This window comes from Nipponia nippon, unplaced genomic scaffold (assembly GCF_047370975.1).
Source record: "Nipponia nippon isolate SJK-2023a ecotype South Korea unplaced genomic scaffold, ASM4737097v1 scaffold_5, whole genome shotgun sequence".
Lineage (NCBI taxonomy): Eukaryota > Metazoa > Chordata > Aves > Pelecaniformes > Threskiornithidae > Nipponia > Nipponia nippon.
This window is the reverse complement of record NW_028262369.1, coordinates 52791125-52812865: the sequence shown is the minus strand read 5'-3', so window position 1 is coordinate 52812865 and position 21741 is coordinate 52791125. Positions and strand designations below refer to the sequence as shown.

General features: G+C 45.9%; 2 protein-coding genes across 19 annotated transcripts in view; both read right to left on the bottom strand.

The window, feature by feature from the left end:
- Window positions 1-1151: 1151 nt before the first annotated feature.
- SERPINC1 (serpin family C member 1) lies at window positions 1152-12739 on the bottom strand. Of its 3 annotated transcripts, XM_087733880.1 has the most exons (8): window positions 10655-12739; window positions 9416-9607; window positions 5821-6199; window positions 3290-3505; window positions 2821-2958; window positions 2335-2728; window positions 1925-1989; window positions 1152-1699 (listed from the first exon to the last, which is right to left on the bottom strand). In XM_087733880.1, exons 1-8 carry the CDS (start codon window positions 10699-10701, stop codon window positions 1526-1528), a joined length of 1605 nt encoding a protein of 534 aa, XP_087590006.1. In that variant the 5' UTR covers window positions 10702-12739; the 3' UTR covers window positions 1152-1525. The 3 variants fall into 3 exon arrangements, with proteins under 3 accessions (XP_087590006.1, XP_087590007.1, XP_009461834.1); XM_087733881.1 differs by lacking the exon at window positions 9416-9607 and having other exon boundaries at window positions 9977-12739; XM_009463559.2 differs by lacking the exons at window positions 9416-9607; window positions 10655-12739 and adding an exon at window positions 9703-9943.
- Window positions 12740-13867: 1128 nt separating this feature from the next.
- RC3H1 (ring finger and CCCH-type domains 1) overlaps window positions 13868-21741 on the bottom strand; it is a 64560-nt gene continuing 56686 nt past the window's right edge. For 10 of the 16 annotated variants that reach the window (XM_087733855.1, XM_087733863.1, XM_087733869.1 and 7 more), the window contains one exon: window positions 13868-21616. In XM_087733855.1, coding sequence (XP_087589981.1) covers window positions 21463-21616 — 154 coding nt within the window. In that variant the 3' untranslated portion in view covers window positions 13868-21462. The remainder of the gene's footprint in view (window positions 21617-21741) is intronic. The other 6 variants (XM_087733859.1, XM_087733871.1, XM_087733862.1 and 3 more) reach the window with 3 other exon arrangements.

The window sequence follows — 21741 nt, the reverse complement described above, 5'->3', positions numbered from 1 at the left end:
AAGTAGCTGCACACACAGCTTCTTCCAGAGGTATTACTCTGGGCAAGCATGTCAGCACAAAAAGGATAAGTGCTTTTCGTGTGTGTGTGCAGGGGCCTGATGAGTACAGCCCGGTGACACAACACAGGAGGTGACTCTCCGTGTCCAAACCATGCACCACTTGCAACACAACACAGAGGCTCAAACCTTCCTACAGGAGAAGAGAGAGGGCTACAAAACCTTCCAAAACTATGGAGACGTTCCCAGACACGTACAGAGATGTTCCCAGATGTGACCAAACATCTTCTCATCCCAGCTCTTCGGCAGACTGGCACATCTGACTTAAGTCCCTCATTGCTTGGCTTGCGGTGGCAATTGCTGCTGAGAGGAAGCCTTTATAAAGGCAGATGTTTCACTGGTTCTACAAAATCCAGAGTAAATGGCACACTGGGGAGTGCCACCTACTGGTGTTTTAGCAGCTGTCTGCACACAACACTTCTGTAACACGTACTGATGACAGGACAGGACTGTGCTTTTGCTGCCCTTCTTGTTTTAAACAGCTGCTCTAAATGCAGAAATCTTAGAGGGAAGCTCACCACATTTTTTTTCTGCATCTTGAAGACAACCCTGTCAGAAGTCCTACAGCAGCACGGCCACCTTGGGTGGACGAGAGGTCAGAGTACGCATCTGGCATGGCAGCAGGCCAGGACACCTCAGCTCTAGGAGTAAACTTGCAGGTGAAATAACAGATTTGTAACGCAGAATTATGGACCTTCGTTGCCTTACCTGGGCATTGTCACGGTTCATAGACACCCCCGCTACAGCAACTTTTAGCACGGAGCTAGTTAAAAGCTTACTACTCAGAAAGACAGATTCACCGCCTTGGCTACGCGAGGCTTTTTGGACACATGGGACAGGCCAGACCTGTCGGCGAGTAGGGCTCCGGTGTTCGGCAGCTCTGCCACCTACCAGCTGTTCCACGCAGAGCTGTGTGCAGGTGTTTCTGGCCCAGCCAGCACATGCCATTTGGCTGCTGCTGTTCCGCTGACCTCTCCGGTGTGGGGTTGTTCTGCTGGGACCGGGGCGTGCAGGGAAGGACCCGTTTGTTGAAAAAGGAAAGTTTAAATAAGTCTGGGGAGTGACTTAGTGAAAACTGTCCATTCAGAGATCAGTTTGTTACATTCAGATCTATAGGTTTTTAATGTACCAGGGGATCAGAGTTACAGTTTGAGGCCTGAAAGGGAGGAGGGTTGGATATAAGAATGACAGCAATGCTGGACTCAGGCTTAGGTGCCACAAAAATACTGGTGCTGGAAAAAATTCAGCTTCCCTTTGAATGAAGGACAGAGCAGGTGAGGTGCCCTCTGAGCCCCCTACCCGGCACAGCAAGAGGAGCGGTAACAGCCCAGCTGGACACAGTCCCTCCCTGCAGCTTGCACCAAACAGTAAGACCAACCACCCCAGGAGCAGCCTGGGCTCTGTGGCAACACCCTACCGCCCCTTTTCCAGAGGCGGAGAAGGGAGGAGCGAGGCCCCGACAGCCCCTTTAGGAGCAAGGATCAGCTATTCTGCCCATGAAGATAACGGTGTTGAGGGCAGCTTCCCGGATGAAAAGCAGGAAGGGCCTGTTGGCATTGAAGATTATTCTGTTCATGGGGAAGGAACGGCCGGAGACTACGACAGCTGTAGCAGCTGATGCCTCGCTGCCTTCTTCATTCACCTACCAACCAAAAGAGAAGATGGGATTAAAACACAGGGATTATGCAGTATGTAGAGGGCTCTCCCTCCTCCCCCATGGGAGGTGGGTGCCAAGCTCCCACTTCCCCCTAACGCCCCAGATTGCTGAGGAAGTGAACGCCATGGATGCAGAGCTATTTTTTCTTTTAATGCTTCATGTTTTTAAAAGCAAAGAGGAGGACACTCGTGGGAACAAAACAAGGCTTACCTCGAGGAAGGCTTTGTGGAAAGCCTCAGATACGTACAGGTCTGTACGGCCCTCTGCAATGATACCTGAAATACAAAATGGAGAAAGTTAAAACTATGTTCTTAGACAACAGCTCAAGAGAACACCCTTCTATCCTTCATGGCCTGTGTTCAAGCAGAAAGCATGTCTGCCCTAAAACAAGAATATCCTCCACCAGCTACAACTGATTGCTTCACTCCCATGCCCTTAGCGCAGAGCAGGGCTGCGTGTCCGTGATGGGACTGACAACAGAGTCCATCATTGACCGCACCAACATCTAAATGCTTTCATGTTCTCGTTCCTCACATGCTGCTATGCTTACTGCCCTGGTGCCTGTGGAGGAACGGTTACCCCCCACCTCCACCCTGCACCACCCCGTCTCCACATCTGACCTGGGAGTCTGGCATTTTCCGGACTGAAGAGATCTTCCAGCCCCATTTTTCTCAGCTTCTCCTTGACACTGAATCTGTCCTCAACACGGAAGCGAGGGAGGTAGACAAAGAGAGAGACCTCTGTCATGGAGTCTATCCAGCCCTGCAGCTTCTCCGACGTCAGGGCTCGCTCTACCTCCACCAACGGCGTCCCAGCGTTGGGCAGGACCAGCACCATTGTGATATCGTCCCCTTTGTAAGGCAGCTCCAGCACCTGGACTTTGTCCTGGGGGATGGACGCGTGGTGGAATTTGGACTCTTGATACATAATGGGGACTTTGCAGGTCTCGCCATTGGCTTTATGAAATAAATCCAGTTTTGTGTTTGGGACTGGGAACTGTGATTTCCAGTGCCCCTAAAAGGGAGAGGAGGAGGGCAAACACAAACATGAGCATCGTGTTTTCCCCCAGGCAAATGGGTTGCTTCCCCCAGTTTTGTTTGCCATACCTTAAAATAAATGGTGTTGACCAGGACCAAGACAGTGAGATCATCAATAGCTCTTTCTGGGATCACTTCTGTAATGCGCTTCTCTGTCTTATTAGCCACCCACTCATTAATGATCTTCCTGGAAAGTTCTGGCTTCTCCTGAAGGAAGAGACCAAAAAAGGTTAAGTCAAGGGTTTTAAACACCTCTTTTTATCCCTTCTGAAGGAGACATGATTAACAGGGTGTGTGCTCGGGGAGGACACTACTCCAGTGTAGTGCTGCAGTATTTAGAAATGAGGAGTGGGGAAGTGACGGTGGTTACGGTGAGCTGGGACAGGAGGAGCTGCATCCCCTGCCTTCACCCATGTCCCGCGCACCCAGAGCGTGGCACTCCCTGCAGGCGAAGGATGAGGATGCAGCAAAAGGAGAAGGACAGGGAGGAAAAAATCCCCAACCAATCAAGGAGAAATCCCGGGCAGTTCAAACTCACTTTGAAGTTCAAGGGCCAGAGTTTCGCTCCATAAACTATTTCACTGATGTTCTGGTAAGTCTCATTAAAGACCAAGGACTTCTCCCCAAAGAGGCGGTTGGCTGATACCAGCTCTGAGGATTTGTTGGCTTTCTTGTAAAGCCGGCAGTTCAGCTTGGCAAAGAAGAAGTGGATCTGATCAGATGTCTTCTCTGAAATGGTGTCAAATTGAAAGACCTAGAGGAGCCAGCGAGAAGGAATCCATGAGCAGGTTCTTGTGCTCCCACAGCTCCCAGGCCCCATAGCAAGTGGCGACGCAGCCTTTGCCGGCTGCCCAACAGCCTAAATCGTGGAGCCAAGAAATTTGCAGGCCCTCAGAGCTTCACTCTCCATGTTTAATTTGGAACCCAAATCTACGTAAAAGCAACACATCGCTAGCCCAAGACCCTGCATTTTGGACTCCAAAATGCAGGATTAAACACTGCTCAGCATGCAGAGGTACTGCTCCTCTTTCTAACCCTGGCTTCCTCGCTCTCCATACTCTGCCTTTGACTGGTCCAGGCTCCTGACTGTCTTTGACCCAGTGTCTTACCCAAGAGAAGACTCCTCGCTGAAGTTCCTTCCCCGGCGCTAGCGGCAGGGCGCCTGCCCGAATCTGCCTCTTTCTCTGCCTCTGTTCTCCACCCCCTTTCATTGCCCCAGCTGTCAGGGGAAGATGCATCATTTTGTATGCGTCTGTCTCAAATGTGGGCATGACGTAGCTAGACCCTTGAGGTGATTGTGCAGAAGACACACTAAGGCCTTGGAGATGTTTTCCTCTGTGTGATCCGACCCCTCTCAGGGAACAGATTCTAGCTTGGCATGTGAACCACAGGGCTTTTCCCAGTGCTGTTAAAATGAACACAGTTTATGCACAGTGTTCACAAACCCTCTACCAGACCCCTGCGAGAGCCTCACACGAGATGAGCATCGGGCTGATGGGGCCTGGAAGCGGCTCTTGGGTCAGTGCAGGTCACAGGAGGACTCACAAGGTTTGCGCTAAGCCCTCCTGTGATGATGCCAAAGGCTGCTCCTCCCCAGCAGCAATTCTCATGGCCTGTTGAGCAATTCTGGTATGTTATCTATTTTTGCAGGGAATGGGACTATGTAGCAATCATTTTGAGGGCAGATTTCTGCAGCACAGTGAATTTTTTCTTATCTGCTCCCAGCTGCCAGCTGGAAGGACAGTTACGATTTGTCTTCTACTATCCAACCTCAGGGCTTTAAGGCACAGAAAATCCCATAGCACGTTGCTCCACACAAACATCCAGGATCTCTGGCACCGTTCCCTACGAGGCAAAGGTGGTGTTACCAGCCCATTTGTATGGAAAAGGGGGATTAGGAGTGCAGCTCTGCATCCCGGGTGGCTCAGTGAGAGATGGGTCCCCTTCCAGTGGGAAGGGCTGCCCAGAGGGGAAGGCACAAGTGAAGATTTTGGAGATGTGGTTCGCTGCTCTGTTCTGCCCAGGCTGCGTGGATAACATCAGGAGACCCCAACATGACTAACTCCAGAGGCAGGATTTGTAAGGACAGCAGCAGTGGGGACAAGTGGAGCAGTTTGATTCACACGTCCTTGTTGCAGGGAGAAAGGCCCCTCTGGGCTGTAGTCTCCCATCTGCGAGGAAGGTACAGGCAGTACCAAACCCCACATGGCAGACGAGTGCGCTCACAGTTGTCAGGCGAGCAGGTCTGACAGTGAGAACGGTGCTTGGACAGGCAGGGGGCTAACAGGTCCCACAAAAGAGCCGGAACTCAGGATTACCTCTCAGTCTAGGACCAGAGCTCCTGCCTCCAAGTTTAGGAGCCACAGCTGGAGGGAGAGGCTCCCTGCATACAGGCTCCCCTGCCTGGGAAGCTCAGGCCCTTCCTGTGCTGCTGAAATACTGTCCAACACAAGCAGAGAGAAGCTATTTATTCCTGGCTGAGTGCTCAGACTGTCCTTCAACTTACTACAAGGAGGCCCTCAAGAAATAACTGATGTTCCTGTGCTCCCGCAGGGTGGCAGAGCCCTGGAAGCCAGGTGGACTGCAGGGTGTCCCGTGTGTCTTGGTTTTGTCCCAAGGGAGTGAGAGAGGGAATGTGAAAAAGAGCCTCTCCCAATGGGATTTATCATGGCTTTTCCTGCTTTTTGCGTAAGAACACGCTTAGCTACCTGCTCAGCTACATGCTTGCCCGATCTGCAAGAAACGAACTGTTCCCATTACCCTTCCCTCATCTCCCAAATGGGCTTCCTTTCCTCCAGATAAAAACTAACCTCTCAAACCCAGGAAATCCACCCTGAATGCTGGATCCAAATAGGGAGTCAGAGGAAAGAGCTGGGATCTAAACAAATCCAGAGATAAGCAGCCCGTGCATGTCCTTCCCAGGGCCTTTTTAAATAAAGGTCTCCCTTCCCAAGCCAGGGAGCCACCCTGACCCAGAGAGCCCTTTAGCAGCCGTCAGCCACTATCACCTTTGCTGTCTTTCAGACCCTGGTGACAACTACAGGAAAAGGCTGAGGAAATGCCACCGACCTCCATGAGCTGCTGGAGGGTGCTACCACAAGCTCCAAGCTTGGTCATGGCAAAGGCTGTAGAAATGCTGAGGGGTGACATGAAGATGTTTTCCCCATTGTCCTTGGAGTCAGCCAGGTACTTGTAGAAGACAACAGCAAAGCGCGAGTTGGCCTTCGACAGCTCCCAGACCCGGGGGTTAGTAGACTCCGGGAGCTTGTCTTTCCCTGGCTCTTGCCCCTCGTCCTCCTGGGGCTTCTTCACAGGGTTGCGATAGATGCAGATGGGATTCACCGGGATGTCGCGTGGCTTTGCAGTGCAGATATCTTCCACGACGTACTGCTCAGGGGCAGCCAGACCCCAGACACCGAAGAGACACACCACAAGAAGATGCATTGTCCTGGAACCAGAAAGAGAGTGCTTATACACACTTGCCTGCCCAGAAAACCCACGCTGCCACCGCAGCCCACGGACCCCATTTCAGCCAACATCAGAGCGACAGGAGCCCCACAGTCCTCTCCAATTCTCCTTCTGTCCCGCAGCTGCAGGATAAATCAGGACAGACACCACCAGCAGGACAAACATGCCTCTGGGCACACACCGCTTTTACAAACAATATACTCTGCATTCCTAGAGCCCTGGCTGCCCTCTTTTTAAGCAGCAGGCTCAACCCTGACAAGTTTGTACCAAAACATATGGACTGAACGTGTTTCCTTCCCCGGTTTGCTGGGGGAGTCTCCTAGTTTTCCTGGTCTCTCTTCTCCCTTCACCTGAGCTCCTCTGTCCCCTTCAATTGCTGTCTGTGCTTTCAGGCTCACCTCAGCTCTACGCTATTTAAGTTACTGATGCAGGAAACGCTACAGCAGAGAAGAGAGGTGATAAGGAAGAGGTCTCCAGGGGAGCTGGTCCCTCCATGTGTTGAGCATCTTTAATCCCTACAAAGTGTACTTTATAAGCACGTACGGCGTAGCTGGTGCATCACAGATATTCCTGTCCAAAGTTCACAACACCTCAATGCAAATTGACTGTCCCTGGTACCTGAGGAGGGTAGGCTAACGTTAATAACCATGTTCCAGCAAAAGCAAGTCTCTGAAAATCTCCCAATAAACCAAAGATAATTTGTATTTTCCACCTTTGCTAAAGCAGGGGATCTGCACACCCCATCAGCTCTGCTGGCAAGGCCTCATCAGCCATCCTAGGGCCGATTAAGTGGCACACAAGATTTCCTCTGCACTGTGGTTTTGAGATGCCCTTTACGTGACTGTGTTGGGTTTGTTCACATACCCCGTGGGAGGAAGCTCACAGACCACAGTCACAGCAGCTCGGGAAACAACTACTGGAAAGGGCTGGCAGCCCGCCCAGGACTCGCTCGCTGTGGAAGACTTTTTCAAACTTGGGAGGGTCTCTGCCTGCCCCCACATACTCACTGCCACAGCTACCAAGCGCTGCCTCCTGCATAACTAAATTAAAGATCAGCTGCATTTAGCACTGGTGCTCTCCATGTCTGTGGTCTTGCCAGCACTGGTGGGCCAGCACCTGGGGGCAGGAAAACGGGAGCGGCTCAAGGGCCGATCTGGGATGCAGGAGACCTCTGGGTTCTTTCACAACCCCCTCCCCGGGGCTCTCGGGCAATGACTTCATCTCGGCTCCAGTTCCTCCGCACAAGCAGAAATTACCTCATTTGGCACCAAGACCATAACGAGCCCTAAGGGGCCGTCTCTAGCATACGCTAATAGCATAGCAACAAGTACTGCAAGAAAACATACAAAACAAGACGTACTTGCTCAGGCCACGGCCACCGCTCTTGCTGGTAACAACAAACAGATTATCTTTCAAAAGGTTTAGGGTAGATGCAACACCACAAAGGGCAAAAAAAAAAAAATCTAAAAGGGGAGAGAAGTCAACCAAATACAGAAATACAGAAACAAAACACAACAGCCAGGGCAGGAGGGCAAGAGGAAGGAAAACTATTCAGACAACTGAAAGTACTCCAGGAAGCGCTGCTCTTCTAAAAATTTCCCTCCTACAGGAAAAATCAGCCAGCAACACGCCAGGCACATTTCTGTGCTCCGCAGCCCTAGGGCCAGGACCAGCGAGCGGCCCTTCGCTGTCTGCCAGCAGCCCTCCCTCACCCACACTTAATTCCCCCTGGCTCCAGCCGCGCTGACGTGCCTGCCGCTGGTCCCACTGCAGAAAGGACAACCTCGCTGCGGTCCCTGCCCTGTCACCCTGCTCACCTCCAGGGAAAAGCATGTCCACAAGCATGTGCTGACCTGCCTGTGCAAGCACAGCCGCCTGCTTCTGTCAAGATAAAGGCAGATCGTGGTGTCTGCCGTCACACAAAGTGCTGCTATTCTCGCATTTAAAACTCAAAGCACAAGAGCAGGGAAAGCACCTCATCTTCATCCTGTCCTGATTTAATGGGAACCACTCCCTGTTTCTACTTCACAGTAAAGTCCTGACTCCATCTTAGAGGAGACTCCAACTTAGAGGAGATACAAGACTTCATACTAATGCCTTAAATTGAATTTATCAGCCACTAAGGCTGGCTCAGCCCCTGACACACCCAATCTACGTGCGTAGCATTTCCTGCAAGAGGGGAGATGTGAGACTTGTGGCGAACTACCACCCTGAGAGGCGACAGCTACCCTGTAGAGCAAGAGCCCTTGCTATTTCTTAGGCCAGCTCTTCACTGTAGCATTTGGCCCAAAAGCACTCCTCCTCCCTCCACAGCTCTTTGGCACTCCCTTTTCCCCTGCAGCACCGCCACGCACTCCATATGTCAACTGCTCTCCTTCTGGAAGGATCCCAAAAGCATTACCACAACATCACTGCCTGAAAGGGGTTACTGGCAAGGAAGAATGTAAAAATTAGGAAGGGCTCTTTTCCTCTGCTTCACCCCTGTAAGAAGTGTAGAAAGCCAAGAAAGAAGTTGCTGATTCAGCTCAAGATCAGAAGGCTCCGGGCAAGTCTACAGAAACTCCATCCCACGCCTGCTGCGCAACACGGCCGGGCTCCAGCCAGCGCAGGACATTTCCATCCCACTGTATCTCATCGCTGCATGGAAGGACGAGTAACTGGGCTTGCAGACCCACAGCTCGTCCTCCAACAAGCACCCTGCTGTACCTACTGGTGCGACCCACGGCAGCCTGAACGTCCCACAGCACCCATGCAGCGTGCTGAAGAGCCCAGCGAACGTTAAGTAGCTCAAACCATTTTGAGATTGACTTAGGCTCTTGAGAAGAAAAGCCTTTCCCTGTCCGCCCACACCACAAAAACGGAGCGCAAAGCAAATCAGCAGTGTTCTTTTACAGCCAGGCAAGAAATCAGTGATTACTCAGGACATCCTGACCTTATGAATCGCCCTCCACACCCTGAAGCATTGCTACAGGTTGGGGATAAAAGTCAAGCATGACACATTCGCGAGCTGTACAGAAGCAAGCCTTCTTAAGAGCTGGGATGGGAGGGCCCTCTTGAAACGGCTCCTCGAGCCCATGCCCAGAACTAAAAAAACACTCTGGCAGCAGCTAAAATTCATAGGCTCCCGCAAAGGGAAATGAACCTGTGACAAGGAGTTAATTTACAGTGAAAGATTAGTGGAATCTGTTTCTCTTACCTGCCCCTGTACCTCCAGCCTTCTGCTTTTAGGATGTAAATGCAAATCGTTAGGAGGACAGGCAGTCTTGCTTGAGCCCAAACCAGTCCAAGGCAGTTTTCCCACTGGATTTCTGTGCTCAAGCAGAGCTGGGACAGAAGCACGGGAGGGTGGGAGGGGAGTGGGATGCCGAGGCCAAAGGCTGATGACCGGCTGCAGAAGGTTAAGCAAAGAGCAGAAAAAAAGCAATGTTTAGTTTGAAAGAGGTTTTAAAGTTCAATCTGACAAGGGAAAGTTTGACCACCTACCCCACGCAAGTGCCAGATGCCTTCAATTCTTGCCAATAGAAAATTAAGTGCTCATGCCATGAAAAACCACCCCAAACTTTCAAGAGTTCAAATAAAAATGTGATGATCTAAGGTATTTGTAAATCTCACTTTGGTATCTTGTAGCTCAGCAAAACGCTTCTCTCTGCCCCAAGCCCTGTCACCCCCCATTCCCAAACAAACAGACACGAGTTGGGAGCAACTGCCCCACTTCACACTCTGCAGTTTCAAATACGTCCCTCTTAACTACACTCACCTTTTCACTTGCACAACTGGAAAGCCGAGGATTAAGAGCATCTCCCCCCACCTCCAGCCCACGCACAGCAGTGTCGGGAGCAGGACTGAGCAACACAATTTCAGATGTAGAATGCGGTTGCTCCACAAATTCAACAGCATTGCCTCCGGAACGTCAAAACCTAGGACCTGGCTGGCTCAGCGGGTGCTAAAGCTGCCCTGTTACTGGCCTCCAGTAAGAGCCCAGGTCTTAATGGAAACTAGTTTGGGGGAAATAAAAGACCTTACTATACCAATAAGGGCTAGAATAAAAATGGGACAGAGACTGTGGAAATAAATGCATGTGAAGGAAAGGATGACATACTCTGGACCCAACTGTGCTTTCGTGGGTTCCCCTCCGTAGCCTGGGACCACAAGCGCCCTCTTAAAAACTGCCTCTGCCCAACATAACATCATTTTTGCTCTCTCATCAGTTCTATAATCAGGGATATCTTCAAAAGCAAGCACAACAGCTACACAATTCCCTCTCTGCGCTGCCCAGCAACACACACAAACGCCCGCTCCTCAGCATTGCTTTCTGCCTGACCGCAGATCAGGCCAGACCTGCAATGCAAGTCGGTGAGTAACCCGCAGGTTGGGCATCTGCAACCCGCAGCAGGAGGCAGAGCGTCCTTTATGAGAAAGGGCTCTCACACCATACCTTGTTGCTCCAAGCGGCTGCTGGTTTAATTTTCCAAGGCAAATCATACACTTGCAGGTCCCAGGGTCTTTGCAGGGAATTACGGATCCTCCACGCCCAGCAGGCAAACATCCAAGCACAGGTTTCCATCCACCCAATACTTAGTTTAATGCAGTAAAAATGAGAGCAAACACCGATCATATTTTGCACATCCCATGTACCTCAAGCTAACGTGAATGAACTCTAACCAGTGTGACAAAGTATACCGGCATTGCGACTGCATGCTGCTTCACTGTAGAAGAGTGGCCAAACACCTAGAACCGAGCATGGAAGTGCTTCCTTTAACGACGGTGGCCCTATTAACAGTGAGGTTAATTTCAGAATTGACACTGTAGGGCTGCAGTAATCTATAAGCTGCCCAAGCCAGACCCTCTCGGGTGGCTGATAAGTATTCTTTTTTTTTGAGCGTGGTATGTAAGTGGCAACTTATTGCAGGTTCAGCTCAAAGAAACAACCCAGCATTCAAGCCTGAGCAGAGCTATACCTAAGGAAGCATCCAAAATGGCAAGTGCGTTAATACAAATCATTAGCTGCCTTGTTTGCTCTAGCCGAGGGACTGTTTTTCTCCCAAAGCTGCTGTTCACAGAGCCAAAGCAGGGGCCACCCGCTCAAAATCGCCAAGCACCAAAGCTTTAAGCCTGGTGGCCTAGGGCAAGAGGGATCAGGCATCACGCCTCAGTTTGAGCCTCTCCCACACTCAGAGGCCAGGAGACAGGGAGTCAGAGTTGATAATCACAGGGCAGGAGGTTACAGAAACAACTCAAGACATCCCAGCCAGGACAGGGGACCCCTTCGCTTCAGGGTGCTCCTGCCTCTTCCACGTGCCCGCGGAGCTGTGCGGTGCGGCACACCGCTGCCTGCCACCTCTGCAGGGCGATCGCAAGCTCTGCTTCTCACAGAAAAGAGCCCAGAGCAGCTTACAGCAGCAGGGAGACAGCATGTTTTCCCAACATGCTTGCACTGTCCTCGGAATTGCCCCTTTTTTTGAGAAGCTGGCAACAGCCCTTAAACGTACCCGAGTGGTGAGCTGGAACATAAATTTGCTTAATTTTGGTTTGTGCTTTGGGTGCTCACTGTTGAGTTTCACGGCAACGCACGGGGAAAAAAAAATTTCCAGCAGCTGCCATCCACCTGAACCCGGCCTCCCCTCTTTTCCATATACAAAGACCTCCAAGTTTCCCCAAAGGTCTTCTGATGCGGAGCAGCCACTGCTCCCTTCTACAGGGATCTGACTCTCCACAGCACTTCAGATCTTTAAAAGCCAACCACTGCAGAAATACACTTTTTTTTTTTTTTAAATTCCTGAGTGAGTACCTGAGCATCCTTGACCCTCAGACTCGTGGAAAGGAAACCATCACCAACTGAAACATCCATTTTTCTGCTGGATTGCCCACCAAATACAATTCCCTTTATAGGAACTGCATGCTTCAAGCCATCCAGCAAGAAAACACAACTGTGTGGAAGCGTGAGGGGGCCTAATAGTCAGCAGTAATGGGCTTCAGTCCAGCAAAGCACACGCTTCAGACCAGATCCACGGTGCCTGAGCTCAAAAGTAAAGATAGAAGTAATAAACATATGCATGAACTCCCAGGGCAGAAGGCTGTGCTTGCCCTGGAACAGGAGAAGGAATAATTTTTCAGCAAAGCAGCAGCTTATTCCATATCAGACTCTGTTCAGCCAGTCTCAGATTTATAGCCAGCTACTGACTTACTAAAGCCCACAAACAGGAGTGAAAGGAGAAGAATAAAACCCACAAACTAGACTGTGGGGCAATCCTTATTCTCACTCTACGGCAAGTTCCAAAGCAGGCTCAACATGAGAGGCACACTGCTTGCTCCTTGCTCTGAAGGGCTTGTTTTGTTCTGTTTTTCAAATATGTAGACTCTCTTCGAGCAAAATAATTCATTTTGCTAATTGAGTATCCTTTCTTGTTCACCTCTGTTGAACACCTGAAGAAGCCACTTTGCTTACAGGTAGAGTCAGAGGAGAACAGACCAGACCCCCAAACAGAGGCACGTGGCTCCTCTGCTACTTGGCATCTCTTCTGCTCCAGCCCGGCAGAGAACAAACACACCTTGACCTGGAGAAAGGCTTACACAGTCGGTCGTGCCCAGTCTTACACATCACACAAAATCGAGAAGAGAACGCACACTCATCCCAAACAGAAAATGAGAGATATTTCAAAGTGTTCTCCATTAATTTATCATTTAATATAAATGCTGACAGAAAAGCAGATAAGACCTTGTAGACACTTCCATCTATTTACAAACCAAGTACTGAACCACCACCTTTCCACTCTTCTCTTTGTTGTTGAATCTGCAACTCAAAGGACCCTTAGACACTATGTGGAAGCAAGGTAAGGCTGAGTCAGCTTTAAGAGGGAGAAAAGCCAGGTGCAGAGGGAAGTAGAAACAGCATTTCAACATATGGCTTTTTCTATATAACCACCATGCACACACAATAGGTCTCTACTTCCTTGTTCTTTAATACAAAAGTGACACTGTTGGCCCTAGAGTTCTAAAAAAGAAATAAAGGAGACAAATACTGACTTTCAGATCTCTGGATCCTCTTGCCTTTTGCTTCCTTTAATCCACTCCATCCCATTTCAGCATAATATCTAGAAGGCTTTTCTTTCAAGTTTAAAAAGTATGTTGCAGGAGTAAAGACACAGGGAGTTGGATATAGCGACCTCTTTTCTTCTACTCCTTTTGTCATCTCAGAGTTTTTCCAAAAGGTAGTAAAGCACCTAACCTTTCAAGGAAAGCGATCTCGATGCCTTCCATGCCTCTGAATGTCTCCCCCCTGACCAGGCCTGTATGTACAAGACTTCAAAATTCCCCTGAACTTGCAAAGAATTCAGTTTATGGAATTCTTCTTATGCATTCTACTTAATCTCTACTCCTATTAAAAATGTTTTGATAGTTACAAACAATAAATATTCACAATATCAACCAGAGCCAGCCATTCCCATAAAGGCTCAAGATTTTTTTTTGATGGAGAAGAGAAGCAGGAAAGGAAGAGAACAGCAGAAGGAAGAGAAGAGCAAGAAAAGAACCAGTTCAAACACAAAGAGAGAATTCATGACATTTTGTTTAGCACTGATTTATGAGAACAGCAGACAGGGAATTTCATTTATCCAGGATCCTAAATAAATTCAAGAAATAGTTCATAGCCTGACTCAACAAATCTCAGGGTCTCCTTTATTACCTAGACTATCCTTTTTATTTTATTTTTTGTTAAATATACCTCTGCAGGGCACAATCACATACAATCAATACGATTGGAAAATTACATGAGCTCTATCCCAAGCATATATGCACCAATGTTAAAAAGTTATTTAAAAAACCAAACAAACCAAAAAATAAAACTCCACCCAAAAAGGTGATAATGACTGCAGAATGTCTCGGGGAGACTTGTACGGAACTAACAAGATCAAAGAAAACTAGGCTTACAAAAAACAGGAAAAAAGTCATCTATAGAGAAATCCCACAACTGGAAGTAGATGATTTCAGAGAGGGGGGCGGGAGCTGTCAGACAGAAGATCCCACAGCTCTTCCTCCCTCCTCCCATGCATGCCTTGCCTCACACCTCTTCCTCCCCATAGCAACAAATACAATGGGGAAAGAGCTCGACACTATGCTACCAGTTACAGAAAATAGGGAAAAATAATCAAGCTACAGCACAGTTGCTAAGCTGACTTCAAGGAAAGCTCCTCTTAGCATAGAGGCTGCTTACACAGCAAGCAGAAGCCGAAGGGGTAATGGGAACTCCTTAAAATTAGAAAAAAACTGAAAGTCATTTGATGTGCTAGATTTGCCCATGTTAGAGCAGCTTCACTTAGGAGAGGCTGCGGATTAAAGGTACCAATTGCAAACTGTGCAGCAGCTGTGACATGAACAGGGTTTCTTCTCTTCTGTCTCAGGTCGCTTTATACATTTATAAAATGCTGCTACCGGGTTTCTTTTTAAAAAGCTACAAATAAAAAGGTCAGTGCACACATCCAGTTGTGGGATCCATCCAATACACAATCTGGTTGGGATGCCAAAGACTTGTGAGTACTGTCTGCCACAGAACTATTAATAAATCTCTTTAACATTACAAAGAAGCAAATAATTTCTTAAACATCAAATAGTCCACAAGATTTTTTTTTTTTTTTGCTTACAGATATATTTTCCCCATATACATTTCATATGTAATTCCATCATCTCTAATGCTTTTTATTTTCAGAGACACTGCACCACCTGTTGCTTCCATCTTTCCCAAGACTGTATTTTTCAAATTGAAGTTGATAGTTTTCCTAAAACTTTCAGATCTTAGAATCCGTTGTTTCCTGGAATATGAAAACATCCAATCTGTATATCCAAAGACACCTGCCTTGGTGGATAAAGCTAGGCACCTAAACTTTCCCAAATGCTGAACACCTGGCAGTTTGCACTAAAATCATACACAAACTCACTGGAATTGCAAAGATTGCCTGGGAAAGATCAGTTAATTATTTAGGCTACTAAGCTATATGCATCCCATTTTGATTATTACGGTCACATATTTCAAGCTTTAAATGACTGGGATGTTCCCAAGGCAGGCAAATCCACGTTCCCACGTGCTCTTTTTCTTGAGAAATTTCAGAAAAAGCTGCACCCTCTTTGCTTACCATAGTGTTCAAAGAGTTTCCATGGCATACTACACTTGCCATGGGGAAATAAAATTATAATGAAAATCAATACTAAGTTTGTTCTCCTTTCCCTGCTAATCAAGGCTCTACCTGCATCACAAGAAGTGCCTCGAAGACTGTGACAACACTACATTCTTCTTCCTACACAAGAACAAAGACCACATGTTCACTGCGTAAGGACACTGTGCTGGGATAACATTCCCAAAAATTGCTTACTTATATTGTATAACTTGAACTAACTTACTGTGGCCTCTTTCAGCTCCCTGACATTTCAACAGAAAATAATGCAGTTGATAACAGTTGAGTATGAAGAAGAGAATCCCCAATGAAGTTTTTGACATTTCAGATTATATTTGATCTGAGAACAAATTAATTTATGCTACATAATCTGTATGCTGGTATACCACAAGTAACAACCACCAACTGTGAGCACCACGGCTATACCTAAAAGGTGGCTCAGAAGAGCTGTTTCACTTTCCTCATAAATTCAGAGTTTACATTTACTCAAGCAAGGCAGATGTTTTTCCAGTTCATGTCTAAATTACCATTTAGACAACTCAAGAACTTTTGCTTCCTTTTTTTCATCCAGGGGAACTGATTTATTGTGATACAAAAAAATTAAGTTGCTGACACACTGCCTTTTTTTGGTTGTTTTTAAATTGGTGCTATCAACATTAGGAGACTGAAGTAAGAAGTGCGTGTTTTGGAAAGTGAATGATGACAAAATTTGAATATGAAGGTAACATCATGCCCCAGTCTTGCTCTGTGTTCCTTCTACCTATTCTAGGACAACAAAAACTTCTTTGTGTACACACAGACAAGCACAAAACTTGCAGGCTGCTTATATGTTTTTCCCCCCATTTTAGAACAAAGATGATGAGATGGCACTCCTGCTCTTGAGCCTGCTGATAATTAGCACTGAATTTCTTGGACCATAAAAGTGGGTCTGAAATAGCTAGTCAACCGAAGATACATTATATTGGGGTTCTTCAGATAACTATCCTGTAAGTCTGCTTCATTACAGTCAAGATGGATAAATGGGAATTGCAATGGAAATGAGGGTTTATGCTACTCTGACTTAGATTTCTCTCTGAACCTAAAAACCTTAATAACAGTCTGCAAGAGTTTAAGTTAGATCAAGGAAGGGAAATGCAAGTGGCTTTCTTGTATTATCAATGAAAAGCCTCACTCCTTGTCCTTTCTAATAAAGAATTTGCCCCACCTTACTCAATTCATGCTGTCAAGAGACAATATCATCATACAAGTTTGCTTCTTCCACATCTAATTTAATGTAATGCTACAGTTTGACATGTCTTTTCAGTTCAATGGGCTTAAAAGTCAGTCACATTTGCAACACAGATTTATCTTTTACTGTAACTGAAGAAATTTCAAATCAGTATTCAATTTAGATTTCAACACTTAAAGACAAGGCTTCTTTGATTATATAAAATTTCTATGTTCCTTCTCCCTCTTTAAATGAGCCATTCCGTCAGCTGAGAGAGTGCATGAGAGACTGAAAACACATCAGAATACCCCAATACATCTCAGTACATTGCAAGTTGTGTGACTAAATGGAACGATTTTCCACAATTCAATGCATGGGTAAGGCTTGACAACTATTAACTTTTGTAAATTGTTATTAGGATAATACAGTCAACTCACAAAACCCTACAAAGATTTGACAATCAAAATGGCTACACTAGGAAAAAAAAAAAGTGTAAAGCACAAGTCTTTGGCTCTCCTTTAAAGAAAAACAGCAGTTTACCATGTTTATACAGATCCCCCGTTTGCCTACCAGTAGGGGCAATATCACATTTGTGCATCACTGAGTAATAACACCATTAGAAAAGGCAACTTCACAGAAGTTATTGGCTAAGCGAATTCATTTGAATGCTCTGTTTTGAGGCAGCAAGCTGTCACTGTTACACAATCAGGGAGGGTGAATGGGGAAGCCACAGAAGGAAAGGAAGGAAGATATGGACAAAAGGGAGAGAATAAAGCTCAGAAGAAACTAGACAGAGAAGAACTTGAGAAGAAAGGGGATAACAGTGCTGCAAGTTTGAAAGGTGCTCTGATCTAAATAAAAAAAGTCCTACCCTAAAATGGGACAGGATACAATAGTATGTAAGAGGGGCAGAAGAAGAAGCGCAAGTTTCTCCTATTAAAAAAAAAAAAAAAAAAAAAAAGAGAACTAGGTCACAGGAAAGAAAGAAGAGATGTTGACAGAAGAAGGAGGAAAAAACACTACAGAATAAACAAACATCATTTCTACACTGACTGAATCACTGTTTGATTAAGACTGAACCAAACACTTGAAGCTTCCTATTCTGGGGGGTTTATCCATGCTGGGGCTGAAACCCAGGTATCAACGAGTGTTCAAAGTTGTCTACTGCAGTAGAAAAATCTAACGTACCTACCAAATGATGCGGTAGTGCCCTAACACCATTGTAATACTGCTTCTTCTTGCCCAAGTAGAAAGAACTAAACCACTTTCTAGCTGAGACCAATTTCACTGAGGCGGACAGCATTCCTGTACAACTAGGACAATGATGGGCTATAGAAATGAACGCAGCAGTATACAGTTACTCCAGAAATTTTCATTCCTTAGTTATTTGCTGTAAGTATCAGTGCTTCTGTTATATGTAGAGCTATCTGTCCTCCCATTTCTACTAGCGTGCTTTTCCACAAAAAGGGAAAATTTTAGGTGCAGCTTCCAGAAAGACTTAAAAGCATGCGCTGTGTTTTGCTGTTTGACTTGTTTCATCAACTAAACTTCTGCAAAAAAGCAGAAAAAGGACAAGAGGAGGAGGGGAAAAACAAAGCCAAAAATCAATACTGTTGGTAGATATTAAACAAACTATTTAACAAGCTAAACTATAATACTGGGCAAACAGGGCATTCACCTGGACACACTGATCACAACAAGGACACTATGCACAAAGTACAGCACGGAGAGCTGGATAAAGAAGAAAAAACAGGAAGGTCTCCCTTCTAATCCACAGGTTTTGGAAGCATTCACCATATGTAGGCCAGCAATCTGAATAGCTCTTACTGCAGAATTCCTCCCGGGAGCAAAAATGGAGAAAAAAATCCCTAACCTGGCAAGGAAACTAGCTGGCACAAGTAATAAAAGGCAAAAAGTTTTTTGCCCCTCCAGTTTTTCTTCCTAGTGTTGAAAAATGAATCTGTAGATTCAAACATATCATAACCGTCTTTGAAAGTTCATTTTACATCAAGAATTACTCAGTCAAAAAAGGTACATTCTGGGCTTGTCCTCCTAGATGAGAATATTGCACTAATTATCTCAACTAAAGTGAGCTCCCTATGTTAATAAAGACACAACACGAAGAAGTAAACTAATTAAAACCAACAAGAAGGCGGCTGACCTGACAGTGGTGCTCTCCACTTAAGGATGGGAGAACAGGGCACGGTGCCTGTGTCAGTTGACTTGTGAGCAGGCTGCCAGGGGAACATGTTATTCATCATCATGCCCAGAGCAGAGAAGGGAGGAACAGACCTGACGGGCTCAAAACTGCATCAGCCTAGCTCTGCTCAGCTCGAAAGGGAGCGGCTGTAATGCTAGGCCTCAAGTAGGAGATATGGATGGATGGGGGCAAGGCGTAGATGAAGCTGTTCTACTGCAAAGATGATTCTTTGCCAAAAGTTAAGAGGGGTTAGAAAAAAAGCAAGCTTCAGAACTACTCTTGGCAATTAAGAGGCCAAAGTTCAACTAAGAGCGAAATAAACCCGTGTGAAGACATATGGAAAGTGTGGGCGTGGGCGCTGAAAAATGCCTTTATTTTCATTCAGTGCTTCTACCTCCCAGACATTTGATCACAACAGCTGCGCTCATGCGAAAAAATTCTTAAAACATACCCAATATATATACAGATATAACTATGTATATATGTATATATATATTTATATATAAATTTTTATTTAAATAAAAAAGAAAGCTCGAATCCCAAGCCAATATGTGTATCAAATCCTTGACCAGCCAGGTCTGTAGGGCATAATCAAATTCAATGTGAAATAGTATATAAACGCGGTGCCTTGACTGGGCAAATTAAATAATTGCTACTCAAAAGAGTCTTCTGTTTGGACTCTCCTACTGGTAGGCAATAGTGGGACTGTATCCCCTCCCACCCCCCATTTTGTTTTATTTAACAGTATGATGAATGCAAAGCTTAGCCCAAGGTTGCTATGACCTCAGCAGGAGTTAAGGTTAAGGAAAAAACTAAAAACGAAGAAAATTATTGACTCTTGCTTTACCCAACCAAAGCAATGCAGTAATTTATTACATAACCAGTGCTTTCCGATTTAGTAGTCTAACCCAGAAAGAAAAAACGGGAACAGGCCAGGAAGGTGCATAGGGAGCAGCACTTTTTTAAAATTGTTCTCCGAAGAGCTCTTCATATACAGGGTCTCACCCCAGTGCATGTCAAGAGTCAAAGAATGTGCAGCAAGAACAAAATCTCTTTCATTTCTTTAACTTTTGAAGAAAACATCTAGAAAGGCTTACCGTTTCTCCAACTTATGCTTACAAAGCATCTACTTGGAGAAGTAGCACACTAGATCTATCAAGCAAAATTTGCTTTTCAGCACTACTTCTGACAGGATCCGTGCTGTACCTTAAGTGGTCATTTTGATGCAACTTTTCCCCTAAGAAAGGGGAATCTAGGAAGGATTCACTGCAGCAGTGGCAGACAAGCTGCAGATTGATTCTCAGGTGTCAAATTCTAATATGCACAGACCTTAAACAATGACAACTTTAAAAAAGAAATAAAAATTCCCATCTACTTTTTGAAGATTGCCATCATTGATGCACACAAATCAAAGATGTTGGTCTCCTTCAGTAAAAGGCCCACACAACAGCATTACAATTAAATAACTGATGTATCACTGAACAAAAGAAAAGAAAAAATCAGGTTATAGCAGAAATTATTATGTTTTTAATAATAATAAAATAGCAATGAAGAATAAACAAAGGCAAGAGTTGCTGAGAAGGAGGCATACATGAAAGACCTGTTTCAAAGGCAGTGAGGTCAGTAAGTCCCTCTGTATCAGCTTAATTGTATGGACTTTGGGTAAGCTTGTTTTAAAGGCATAGTGAGAAGGGGAAGAAAAAACCCCAGCAAACATCCTTCTAGCATCCTTCTAGCAACTGCATAACCGTATGTTCACTCTGCTTCCTATTTCTAGAGATTCTGCCTTGGTCACAGCTGCACAACCTTCACTGGTTAGTTAAGCCTCTCTATCACAAGCCCCAGCTAACCAGCTTCAGAGATACCCATGGCGTAGTAGACTGGTCTGCATTCTGCTGACCTCTTTAGTCCCAACAGACAATAAAAGGCCGGCAACCTTCAGATAAAATAATGTATGCTGGACACTTGTTTTGTTATCCTCTTTAATTACACACGCTGTGCTGGGACATACGCAAAGGACTGCACCTGTCGCATTGCAAAGATTCGGTCACTTGTACTTTAAACTTAAATTATTTAAGCAGTCTCGCACAAGCTGGGGTTCAGTTCCTAGCCATAATGGGAGGAATTGTTTTAAGAATGAAGTTTGCTGCACATCTTTTGACACTGCAATTCACAGCTACTCTCCAACCCTCATTCCTTGTTTACCATTAAACCATACAAGGAAGCGGCCAGGTTGTTTTAATTGTTGAGAAATTAAGGTGATAAGGAATTATGCACTGGGTATGTAATAATACCAAAATAAAAGAAAAAAACCTACTTCATTAAGATCATACAATTAATCAAACAGAGTATATATATAATATCTTTTTTTTAAGCCCTGGGATCCAAGGCGTCCAAAGTTATTAAAATAAAGTTCATTCACAGAACAAAAACAAATTTAATTTGAATTGCTTGCAGATACTGCTAATTTTCATTTTTTTTAATTAAAAAATGCGTTAATGTGAACTATGTGCAGGATTTGTTTCTAGTAGTTGTGTTTGTGCACATTGCCTCTGGACCTGCTGCTCTGCTACTGCTGTTGCTCCTGGGTTTCTCCAATCACCCCTGGAAAAAAACGTGATGGAAGCTACCAACACCCCAGGCAAAAGAAACTGGGGTATGCTGGCCTCACTTCATGGAGCAGACGTGGGCGTAACTCCCGCTCTCTGGGAGTCGTGGTTGTCTCCTCCTCCCTCTGGGTCCTCTGACAGGCTGAGAGATGCTGTCTTGTTTGACAGGAGGCCAATGTTCTCTTGTGTCAATGCTGATCCATTCGGAACATCACTGCTGAAAGAAAGTTGAGGAGAAAGGGGGAGGGGGTGAAGAGAAGTAATTACCGAGATTGTTCATTTATTTTAAATAAAAGGACTTCAATATTTGTTGTTGCAGCATCTCAATGAACATTCGCCAAC

What these genes read in the sequence shown, in the direction of transcription:
- SERPINC1 (XM_087733880.1), bottom strand. Translation starts at nt 10,701, where the DNA reads ATGATTTGCCTTGGAAAATTAAACCAGCAGCCGCTTGGAGCAACAAG. An exon ending in GGCTGGAGGTACAGGGGCAG is followed by an intron (nt 6,200 to 9,415) that starts GTAAGAGAAACA and finishes TTCTGGTTCCAG; the next exon opens with GACAATGCATCTTCTTGTGG. An exon ending in TCTGGCCCTTGAACTTCAAA is followed by an intron (nt 2,959 to 3,289) that starts GTGAGTTTGAAC and finishes CTCTTCCTTCAG; the next exon opens with GAGAAGCCAGAACTTTCCAG.